Source organism: Dermatophagoides farinae, chromosome 6 (assembly GCF_024713945.1).
Source record: "Dermatophagoides farinae isolate YC_2012a chromosome 6, ASM2471394v1, whole genome shotgun sequence".
NCBI classification, from domain to species: domain Eukaryota; kingdom Metazoa; phylum Arthropoda; class Arachnida; order Sarcoptiformes; family Pyroglyphidae; genus Dermatophagoides; species Dermatophagoides farinae.
Genome location: NC_134682.1, coordinates 3,392,605 through 3,405,301, shown reverse-complemented (window position 1 = coordinate 3,405,301; position 12,697 = coordinate 3,392,605). Strand labels below are relative to the sequence as shown.

Genomic DNA, 12,697 nt, shown 5'->3' with positions numbered 1-12,697 from the left:
AAATTTGAACAGATCATCATCAGTTATCATTATTACCTTTATAATATTTTGATTTGGTAAAACATTGGCAAGTTAGTTGATTAGTTAGTTTTTTTCTTCGTTTTCTTTTATTTCAATTCTTTTCTCTTGGACAACTAATGGATGTTTATTGTTCATTGTTGTTGTCGTTGTTTTTTTTTAAATTTGTTTCTATTCATCAATGGATCTATTGATGATTCGTATTTCGTTTTATCATGATGATAGTTTTTTTTTGTTTCTCAGTTTTATCACAGTAAATGTGTTGATGATATTAAAATTTGGCAAATAAAAATAGAAAAATAATTCAGTAAATTCACTGGAATATATAGATATAAATGTGTGTGTGTGTGTGTGTGTGTGAGTGGGAAAGAATAAAGCAGAATGGTCAATGGAGTTAGTATGGAATCGGTGTTGTTCGATTGTGTCGTGATCAAAATATTGATGTTTGACCATTTATACCCGTATATAAACACGAAGACGACGACAATTATCATTCATTCATTCATTCATTCATGCTTAATTCTTGTTTCTGATAAACAGATAGATAGATAGATTATTTCAAAAAAAAAAAAAAATTCCACCAGCAGTATATCGTGGTATTATCAAACAATGGTGAAGAATAAAAACTTCACTGGTCAATAGCACATTTCCATTTTATTTTTGTGTGTTTTTTTTTCATATTCTTTTACTCAAATTACATTGTGTTATACTTACTGGTTGGTTTGTTGTTTTTTGTTTTCATTTGGTTTGTGCACTGAATTCGGGATTTTTTTTTTTGCTTTCTATACGTGTAGTATTTTGGTATGCGAGATTTGTGTTTTTTTTTGCGTGTGTGTGTGTGTGTTTTTATCAAATCGTTTACTATTTTGGATTTGATTTTTCTCTTTTTTTTCCAAAGAATCCGATCAATGATATCAATGCAATTGGATACAATGTAATTACGATTTGGAACCAATTTGGAATGATGATGATGATGATGATGGTAATCATCATCATCGATAGGCCAATATCGTTAATATTATCGAAATCTTTTTTTTCATTTCATTTCCGTATTTTCCACGAACATTTATCGCCAATATAAATTGTCTTCATTTTTAGTTTTTTTCGTTTCTATTTTGGATCAAATTATTCTGTTCTTATATACTGAGAAAATGTAATCGTTTTCTGCTTTTATTACAATGTTTGGCTTCAATTGCCTCAAGTGAAAACGATACACACACACACACACGTAATGATGATTTTTTTTTTTTGATAGATTAATATTTTTCAAATTTTTTTTTTTTTGCTTCAGGCTTCTTTTTTATTTCAGAATTTTTTTTTAGCGAAAAAAACCTTTATGGTACATTTGATTCTCAGCCATTCATATTCAATGGCTGGCTAGCCCCTGAAATCGGTGGCTTCCCAACATTTAAACAGCATTTAATTTAAAAATTAAAATTTTCAAATTCTGTGTGTGTGTGTGTTTGATATGTTTTGATGATTTCTTTTTTTTTCGTTATTTGTTGTGGTTTTTAATTTTTTTTTCTTCATCGACAGTTTCTTTATTCCATTCTTGATTATCGATTAATTCTCTTTTACAATAAACAACAACAACAACAAAAATAATATTCTTATCACACCCACGCACACACACAAAAATGTAAAACATGAAAATTTCCACATGCGCATCAAAAACAGGCCATAGAAAGTGAAAAAATAATTCAAATGCATCATTTGCATATTTTTTCCAGTTTTCTCTCTCTCTCTCTCTCTCTCTCTCTCTCTCTCTCTCTCTCTCTCTCTCTCTCTCTCTCTCTCTCTCTCTCTCTCTCTCTCTCTCTCTCTCTCTCTCTCTCTCTCTCTGTCGATGGAAAACAAAAAGTTTTTTCTCACTATACAAATTTCATATTCGACATTATCATCAAATGGACACACACACACACACATTATTACTAACACCAAACACCGTAATCACGATTTTTATATTATAATCATCATCATCATTATTGTCAGTTGAACAAGTGAAAAAAAATTGCATAATATTTTTTGTTAGCCATTTTTAATACAAATTAACGGATTGGAACAATCAAACCGTTTTCAGTCTGTGTGTGTGTGTGTGGTACTAATAAAAATTGGATTTTTTTCTGGTTGGATGTCTATAGCAAGAGCGATAGTGAATTTGTGTATGTGTGTGTGTGTGTAGAGAAAACTTTTTTTTCCACACCATTTTTTTTTGTTTTTGTTTAATTTGCTTATTTTTTTTTCTCTGGTAATTTTCATTCGTCGTCGTCGTTGTCGTTGTTAGGCCTAATTATGATGGCAATCATAATGTTGTTGTTTTTTGTGTTAACTAACTTGAAGTCTTTGTTTTTTTTTTGCTGTGCCACTGATAAAAAAAAAATAAAATGTCAGCCTGTTACGGTAATGTTTTGATTATAATCAAGAATCTGGTGTGTATCATGTGGTCGTCGCAATGATGGTGATGGTGCTGATGACGATATAGTGGATTATAATTTTATTCTTTTTTAAGAATATAGAGAGAGTGAGACTAAAAAAAAGTTCTTGATTCTAAATTCCTATACTGAATGCGTGATGCGTGAGAAAAACTATAAATTATGTTTGAATTGATTATCATTATTTTGTTTATAAAACTTTTTTGTTTTCAGCCATTCATGATTCTTGTTTCTAGTTTCAAACAACAACAAGTTCGCTTATTAGATCTAGATTTACACAACAATGAGATTACCGGCAAATGGTAGTAGTGAATAAAAAAAAACGACTACAACGACGACGACGACGACGACAAATGACTTGATAATCAACTACTGCATTAAATGTTTGCATGTTTTTAACAGAACATTTATTTATACAGAATATTCTGTACATAATTGACCATCATCATCATCGAAGATAATGATGGACAGATGCATATTACCAGCCAATTCATTATTATTCCTTAAGTTTTTTTTTGGATAGCAATTTTCTTCAGACAATCTCATTCTATTTTGTTTGGATTTTGTTTTCCCATAATTTTATTTTTTTTTTCAATTGAAAAATGAATTGAAAATTGTTCATTCACTTGAATTTTTTTTTTGTCAATGTCAGCAACTTTTATTTATTTCTTCTTCTATCTATCTATCTATCTATCTATATTTTTTGTGGTAATTTTTATTCTTTGGTTTAAAAAATTAAGTATTTTTTTCACCAGAAAAAAAACCACCATCACCATTACACTAATAACAAGATAGGCAATTGAACAATAACAACAACAACAACAACAATGATCACAGTATAAATAAAATAAATAACCGGATTTTTCAAAAGAATAATGATAATAATAACCAAAAATCAATGAACAAAAAGATTTCAAGTATCCGTCTCAACATTCAATAAGTGTGTGTGTGTGTTTGGAACAATAACAATAAAATAACAGAAACAAATGACTACTACTAGTACTCAAAGTCAATTATGATATCAATAAATTATGGCCTTGGTTTTTTTTTCACGAATCATCATCATCATCATCATAATAATAATGTGGCCAATTGTTTGTGTGTGTGTGTGCGTGTTTATGTGTATTTTCATTTTTCTTTTTACCCGGTATACTTAAAACAAACTTTATCCAAAAGGAAAAAAACAAAAAATCTTAATTATTATTATTATTAAGAAAATTCAATAGAATCGGCGGAAGAATAACTACCACTACTACCACCACCACTACTACTACTACTGCCGCTGCTGCTGCTATTTTATTCTAGATTTTTTTTGTTTTGTTTTGTCAACTTTCCTCTTTGACAATAAGTATAATATAATGGTTTTATTAATGTTACCATTAATGTTACTGTTAGTGTTTTTTTTCATTTTGTTTTTTCGTTTCATTGATTGATTGTGGTCACGTTCTATTCATTGCTACTAAATTGACAATGATGATGGTTGTGGCCATGGTAATGAGAATGACATTAATGATGATGATGATATTTTTTTGATCTAATCTTCATGTGTGTGTGTGTGTGTGTGTGTTTTTATTCTAACCGTAACGTTTTTTTTTATCCTAATCGATTTTTTTTCTGTTTCTCTGAATGAAACAAAAAGAAAGAAAGTTTTTTTTTGTTTGTTCCATTTCATTTGTAATCCAAACAAAGTCAAAATATAAATTCAAATTCTGTATGTGAATGTGAACCACTACTATAATCATTACTCAATTTTACAATTACGGCTTGTTTGTAAGTGAAAAAAAAATTCCACAATAATTCCATCATCATCATCATTATAATCATGATGAAATTATTCTATAGTTAATAAGAATAATAATAATCATCATTCTAAGATGGAATACACACACACACACACACACACGCGCGTTTAGTTGATTATCATTTCATTATTACTAGTTGGTTAAATTTGTAGTTGCATTTGGAATATTTTTTTTCGGTCTCCATCATCATGATATTGCATGCATTTAATTATATATTCATCTTTCTATTTTATTCACTGAATATTCTGTGTGTCTCATTCTATACATCTTTTTTTTTGATCAATTACGGTCACACAGTAAAACTTATTTTCTTTTCCAAAAATAAAGCTTAGTTTGTCAGTGCGAAATAGAAAGCTAACCGAAAATTGTATAATAGTAATAATAAAAACGATGATGATGATATCCAGAAACAAAAGATGAATATGATAGCCGCCCATCATTATCATATTTTTGTGGTGGTTGTGGTGGTCGTGGTGGTGGTTGTAAATTGTTGTTGTCATCGTTATTGTCATCATCACCATTTACATGAAATCCTTCGTCCATCCATACTAATATTCGAAGATTTTTCTTGTCTTGTTTTGCATTCCATGTTTCAGTCAATACTACTAGTTTTTTTTTGGTTCAGATTTTCATCATAGAAATAATGATGATTGAAACAAAAAAGAATGGCAATAAAGAAAAATGGGGAAAAAAAATCTTTTGTTCTGTTCGTTTTGTCTTGTCTTGAATGTAATGATAATAATGATGCCATTGCCATTTAAAAGGAAAAGAATTATTTTCACTTGATATGCATAATGATGACAACAGAAGAATAAGAATCTTATTATAAGATGAAAAAAAATGAAAATAAATCCAGGAATGAATGAACGTCAATTTTCGCTCTTAGTTCAGCTCAGCTCAGCTCAGTTCATCATTATTATTATTTGATTCGACATTCACAATTTTGTCATCACGTTTCTTACGGTTTCTCTGGTTCTTTTCTAGGTTTTTGATTCAACAACAAAAAAAATAATCATATTAATCATATGCTTATTTATTTGCGGTGTAAATACATTGGGCAAATGAAAAAAAAAACTCAAGAGTTCACGGTAGAAAACAAAAACAGGATGACACACACACATTGAAAAGGGAAAGAGTGAGACAAAATCCTAATGTAAACGACATGAAAATTTTCTTAGGTTATTATCATTTTTTTTCGGTACTGTTTTTTTGTCTGTTTATTTTTTCCACTTCGAGAATTACTGCACTACTTTAAAGCTTACGATCAACCACACGACTACTACCAGGTCCGGTTTTTTTTATTATTAATTTTCCAGTTGTTTACATTTTTTTTTGTTGTTACCATCTCTCTTTCTCTCCTTTGGGGCCATACAGACAAACAAACCAAAGAAAAAAAAAACTTTCTCCAGAATCCAAAAAATTCATTCCAGAGAATGAAGCAAAAAAAAATTAATTTTGATTATGCTGGTATCTAGTCAAAAAAAAATGTTGTATCAAACATTTGTATTTTGGATCATATTTGCACAGAGAAAAAATTAAAAAAAAAATGAAATTTTCATCATTTTGATTCAATGGAAAATGAATTCTGTAATTCAAAATCCAGTTTATATATTAAATTTGATTTTGATTTCAATTTTTTTTTCCACTTTCATCTTGCATATATATAGAATTTTTGTTTTCGTTCAGTTTAATTCTCTCTTTCTCCCTTGATGATAAAGAGATTCAAGTTTTGTTGCAAGAATATTTTGCAGAATATGCTATTTCATGCTTATTCTTATTCTTATTTTTTTGCCTAATTTTCTAGAATTCCAGAATTTTATTTTATTTTTTTTTCATTTTCAAAAAAAAGGCATCATCATAGATCATTCAGATTAAAATGAATTGATGATCCTATGGTATGGTTTTTCCTGCGCTTGGTAGCACTAGTTGTGTTTCACTTTTTTTTTATTCTTTGATTCTTCAAATTCATTGAATGAGGTCGCCAAAAAAAACATTGAACCTTTTTGAACAACAACATTGTTGGAATTTTTCCTCTACCGTTCAATCCAATTCGATCCAATAACAATAAATTTTAATCAAACTTTTTTTTTCTTTGATCATCAATTGAAATGAATCTCCGTGAATGAAAAAAAAAATGTTCGATTATCGATCGATTTACGAAAGAACCGAGAAAACTTTTTCGTTTTATTTTATTTTTTTTGCCATTTTTATTTGTTAGTTTGAATTCGGATTTGTCAAGTGGCAAGTTTTGTTTTTTTTTGTTCTTGTTTATTTGATTTGCAATACTACTGCCGGTAATATTCGGAATCGATTTTGTTTTGATCAAAAAAAAAAAATTCACTTTTTTCCAATGTGGAAATCAAAAAAATTTGAATATATTTGCAAAGATAATGGCCGAATTATTGATTATTACAATTCTTTGCCAATATAATCTGTCCATGAACAAAAAATAAATCGATGAAATTCAATTTATGAATTTTTTTTTCGATCAAAAAATTGAATTTCCGTTTTTTTTCCCGAAAAAAAATCAAATCAAACGTCTTGAAATGTGGAAAAATGGCTGTTGTTTATTGTCACCGGAATTTGGATTTTTTTCTGCTTGTCATTTCTTCGAACAAATGATGCTCTCTTTTTTTTCATTTCAAAAAATGAAAAATTTTTTTTTTTGAATTTAATTTTTGTTCATTACTCGCACACACACACAATGTTTTTGCCATATTTTGATTGATTATTTATTATTCGCTTTCATTTGGCCTGTAATTGATTTATGAACTTTTCTGGCTCATATATTCTACATGTATGAATCAATTGAATGAATGAATGAATGAATTGAAAAAATTAAAATTTCCGATATCCGATAGCCATTCTGAAATTGATGAAATTTTCAAAATTTTATCATTATTGTCGTTAGAATTTCAGTTGACCAAAAAAGAAATTTTCAGAAAAAAAATGAAATTCAATATTATAGGACTTTAATGTGGAGGAAAAAAATTTTTTTTCTACCATAAATAATTATTGAGATTGTATACAACTTGTGTGTTGTATTTTTGTTTTTTTCTGGTTATTGCATTCTGGTTCATTTCATTTTCATTCCATCATTTGCATTGATTCACGATTGACATACACACACAGACAAACAGTATGAATCAATGTGATCGTTTCTATTTTCTTATCTATCGTTTTTTTTGTGTGATCATCATCATCATGATCATGAAATGAACGATTGATGCAATTTTCCAAATTAAATCCATTCGTGTGTATGTCTGTGTGCGTGTGTGTGTGTGTGTGTGTGTGTGTGTGTGAAGATATATGTTTCAAGAATCAATCTTTCTTGATTTTTTTTTCTCCACAAAAACGAATGAATTTAAATTCGATTCAACTAATAGATTCAACTTTCTATCATATGATTTGATTTGATTTGATTAGTGTGTGTGTATGTTATGCATACATATCATCATCATCATTATCAACTATTAATCTTCATTTGAAATTCGCTTTTGAATATATAAACGGTAGTGATATGAAGAAAAAAAATCATTGTAAATCAAATGAAATTATCAAATGATAATATTGAAATGAAAACCAGGAAATTTAAAATCTGTTTTCAAATTTGATATAAAAATTTAGAAAAAAAATGATTATAGAGCCATTTTTCGCCTGGTGGTCGTTTTTACAATCAGTTTTCTTTTTCATCATTTATTATCGATCAAAAAAAAAAAAAAAAAAAAAAAAAAAAAACAAAAAACAATTCACAACAACAATTACTGTATATTATATTGGATAATTTGACATCGTTACATTCGTTTTTGATCACCAAACAATATTTTCGATAAATAAATAAAATGAAAAATATTGTGTTCGGCCATCGACCGTGGATGTATTAGAAGAAAAATAAATTTATTAGCCCAAAAGGCTAATTGCATCACGGATGTCACACACACACACACACACACACACACATAGAATCTGATTTTGATTTTGCCTGTAGCCCGTATATTGCTTGACAATTTCAAAATGTCACAATGAGAAAACAAAACAACTGAAAAAAAACCAAAAAATATAAATCATTCCGGCGGTGGTGGTGGTGGTGGTAGTGGGTGATGGGTGGTGGTGTAAAGAATAACAAAAAAAAGGAACTTGCCATGAAAATTACACAAGAGAAAAAAAATGAAAATGAAAAAATAAATAAAAAAGGGCCAGAAGTGGAAAATGAAAAAAAAATCCATTAGGAAATTCTTTTCTTTTCTTATTTTTTCATTTCATTTAATGACGACGATGACACACAAAATTTCTTCTGGTTTTTTTTTTGCTAAATTCTCGCTTATATGTGATGCTGATGATGATGACATTTTAAATTTTTTTCTTTTCTCCATTCTTAACAGAATTTTCTGATTTTATTTTTGTTTTTCTTATTCTTCTTTTGATTTTTTTTTTCATTTGACATCATCATCATCATCAGTGTTTCATTTTTGAATTTAATTTGATTTGATTTCTTTTTTCTTCGTTATTGTTGCTGTTGTTGTTGTTGTTGATTCTGGATTCTGGATTCTATCATTCGAATGAATTTTTTTCTGTCCAAATTTTTTTTGGACTATTTAGTGGACGAGAACCAAAAAAAAAAAAAACAATGAGAAAATTAATTGAAACAATGATGACAATGAAATGAAAAAATGAAAACAAAGCTTGAATTAAGCCAATTTTCAAAATATTCTCTCAACTCAACATTTCAGAAGTTTTCGATTTTCCATTTCGTTATTATTCTTTCCGTTTGTTTGTTGTTATAAGTTGAAAAATTTATACTTGAAATGAAGGATTTTCTCTTACTAGTTCTTTCTCATTCCTGTTCTTCAGATACTATTCTATAGAATTGGGATTTTATTCTACTTTTTCTCATTTTCGTTTTTCCAATGAAACATCCATCCCTTATCTTGTTTTTGTTGTTGTTGTTGTTGTTGCTGCTGCTGCTGTTGGTTATTTCATTTTATTTCCGATGTATAAAACGTTGTTTGTTTGTTTGTTTGTTTGTTTCACGGATTTTCTTTCACAAATCTAATGTGAAATTGATGATGATGACGATGATGATACTTTTGGCTGATAATTTAGCTTACCATTCTATTTGTTTGTTTGTTGATCTTGTTTTTTTTCGTTTCAGAGAAATTCTACACAAAAAAAAATCCATTTTACTTATTCGATTCTTTATCATCATTATTTATCATTGCAAAAGAGAGAGAAAAAAAAAAGAAAAATCGATGATGACAAATCGAAAATTATTGAGAAAAAAAACTGTTTCATTCTGTTACACACACATTTATTTATTTTTTGATATAATTGTCCATTATATCGATACAATCGATATATTTTTCTTCATTTGATTTTCAATTATAAACATGTCATCACACACACATCATATGATCATGATGATAAAAATTGATTCATATTTGTGAACATTATGGCCAAAGAGAGCCACCTAAAAAAATCAATGGCCAATTCATATTCACATTCATATTCGATTTGATTTGTTTGATTAATTTTTCACACAAATCAGAAAAAAAATCAAATCTTTTTTTTTCATCTGTCGTTACATTCTTCCAATGGATTCTTTCAGAGCAACAACAACAACAGTAAAAGAGAACTTTTCAATGGAATATCACTTTTCTGTTCATCGAATATTTTTCCAATTTCATATCGATATAATCAAGTATTATCTGATTGCCTATTGATGATCATCAAAGTTTTACTAAAACTATGATTACGTGAATGAATGATTTTGATGATGATAATGTTTTTCACTCACGTTATGTGTGTGTGTGTGTGTGTTATTGTATTAAATTTTCTTTTTTCATCAATCTGAGGTTTGTGTTCTCTTTTCTCTCTCGTCACATACACTCACACACACAGGCAAGAATATTATCATCATTGTGTATGGACCATTTCATCTTATCATCATCATCATCATCATCGTTACAAAGTTTTCAATTCTATGATGATGATGATGATTCCTGACAATATAAGAAAGAGCAAAGTTTTCAAATCCATAGATTCCGTTTTCAATATCATCATTGATGATGATGTCTGTTGTTGTTGTTGTTGTTATTCTTGTTGTCAAGCGTCATTATTTATATATATGTGTGTGTGTGTGTTTAATAAAATGAAAATCCCGTTATATTATGTGTGTGTGTGTGTATGTGACACTATTATCAACTACTATATTACAATCGTCGTTTGAAAATTGAAAAAAAAGCTAAATCGGAATCAAATGATTTGATGATTGTATGTATGGATGGATGGATGGAAGAAATCAGAAAAAAAATCAAAAAACCACGAATGAAAATTGGGCGTCATTGATTGTTGTTGTTGTTGTTGTAGTGATAGTGTGGTGAAATTGATTTTTCTAAAAGTGAAAACAAACTAAACTTCGTTCCACTACTACTACTACCACCACCACCACCACCACCATCTCAAAAAATCGATTCCGGTTTTCACATTATAATTTTGATTTTTTCTTTTCTGTCATTATAATCATCATCATCATGGTCTAACATTGAATATCTTGAAATTGAAATTTTAGTTTTTTTTTCATTTTAAAATTCTTAATTTAATTTCATAATGGTTATTCTTTATTATTAACGGAATAGCGTTTCACTTATCACCATATTTAGACACTACAAAGCATTGTATAGATGATGATGATGATGATGATGACGGTCATTAATAATAAACTTTTTTTCGCTTTTTATATGCATTTTGATTATAAAAATGAATTTTTTTTTGTTTTGCTTTGTTTTTTTTTCTCTTTGAAATTAAAAATCTATTAAATCTAGCTATATTTTGCATGTCCAGTCCTGTCCAGTCCACACCTACAGTCAAACACCCACCACAACATACATATCACACTATATGACTTTGTCAATCGACGATTGATTTTCGTAAAATTGTCCACAAATTTTAAGTTAATCATTGAGTCCAATGTTTTATTTTTTGTTAATTCAATTTATCATCTATATTTACATTACGAATACAGATGCATTGGACTCGATGACTGGCTTTCAATTTGTGTTATTTTTTTGACAAATAATTCATCAATTAATCAACTAATAATGAAAACAACAACAAAGTCATGTGTGTGTGTGTATGTCACATGTTCCATCAATTACCACCCATGTAATGAAATAACCACTCCCTTGTCCTAGAATCTAATTTTGTCATGGCTTACAGAATCTTATTTTTTGTCTATATAAAAAAGAAAATTTTTCTTTCCAAAAACTTTAACCCTTTTCTCGTTTTTTGATTGTTTCGACTTGATTGTGTGCGTGTTTGTGCGCGTGTGTATATGTGTCAATTAAATTGACACCTCGAGCATTTATTCACACACACACACACACACACACCCACACACGTATTCATTATAAGTTGAAACTTTTTTTTTTATTCTTGATCTTATTATTACACAATATTCTGATGTGTGTGTGTGTGTGTATGTTTCTCACTTGTTTCTTGACTAACTTTTTTTTTATTTTCTATTTTATTTGATTAATTCATCGCCCAAAAATAAAATTAAAAAAAAAATATTCATATCACAGTGTGATGCAGCTTATGGTATGAAAGCATTTTTTCGAATGCTTGATGAAGATCCAGTTAAAATATTGTTATTTGGTGGTGCATGTCCATCTGTAACCGATCCAATTGCCAAGACATCAAAATTTTTTCATCTAATCCAGGTGAGTCATTATTATTATTATTATTATTATTATTATTATGGAAATGATGATTATTCTGACAAATGAATTTATTGATTTTTTTTCTGCCTACCTTTTTTCACTTTTCGCACAGTTGTCATATGCTGATACATTTACTGCCACAACTGCCAATTTTTTTCGTATCGTTCCTAGTGAAGGATCATTTAACCCTGGTAAGTTGAAAATTTGAAAAAAAAATTGTAACAAAATCATTATTCTGACATTCTAAATCCTTAACATTTTTTTTCAATTTCTATATTTTTTTTTTGTTTTTAAAACAAAAATTTTCATCATCATCATCATCATCATGTTTTGTGCTATGTGTGTGTGTTTGTGTGTGGGTGTGTGTGTATGTTTGTATCAACAAAACAATCAACCAACCAACCGAACATGACATTTAACATTTAACAACTATCGACATAACGTTGTTGTTGACAGCACGTGTCAAGTTGTTGAAATTTTTCAATTGGACAAAAGTTGGAACCATTTATCAAAATTTGCCTCGTTATAGTCTGGTAAGTTTCATTTTCATTCTCTTTTTATATTTATAAATCCTCCCCCGCAGTGTGTCATTTCCATTTAATTTTTTTTGTCGTTGTTGTTACTGTTGTTGAAAACATCATCAAATGTCACCATTTTATAAGTGTGTGTTGACAGGTCAAATTACAATACAACACATCTCATTATGATTACTACCCACCTACCATTA

General features: G+C 28.6%; 2 protein-coding genes across 3 annotated transcripts in view; both read left to right on the top strand.

Annotated features, from left to right (window-relative positions):
- LOC124493910 (Nuclear autoantigenic sperm protein) overlaps positions 1-12,697 on the top strand; it is a 105,764-nt gene that overhangs the window by 28,814 nt on the left and 64,253 nt on the right. The gene's annotated exons all lie outside the window — the stretch shown is intronic.
- Positions 1-12,697, top strand: part of LOC124493702 (uncharacterized) — a 56,873-nt gene that overhangs the window by 12,399 nt on the left and 31,777 nt on the right. Inside the window, exons 1-4 of one of the 2 annotated variants that reach the window (XM_075732204.1) lie at positions 9,693-10,104; positions 11,833-11,970; positions 12,083-12,161; positions 12,427-12,503. In XM_075732204.1, coding sequence (XP_075588319.1) covers positions 11,851-11,970; positions 12,083-12,161; positions 12,427-12,503 — 276 coding nt within the window. In that variant the 5' untranslated portion in view covers positions 9,693-10,104; positions 11,833-11,850. Of the gene's footprint in view, positions 1-9,692; positions 10,105-11,832; positions 11,971-12,082; positions 12,162-12,426; positions 12,504-12,697 lie in introns of those variants that run through there. The other variant, XM_075732203.1, reaches the window with a different exon arrangement.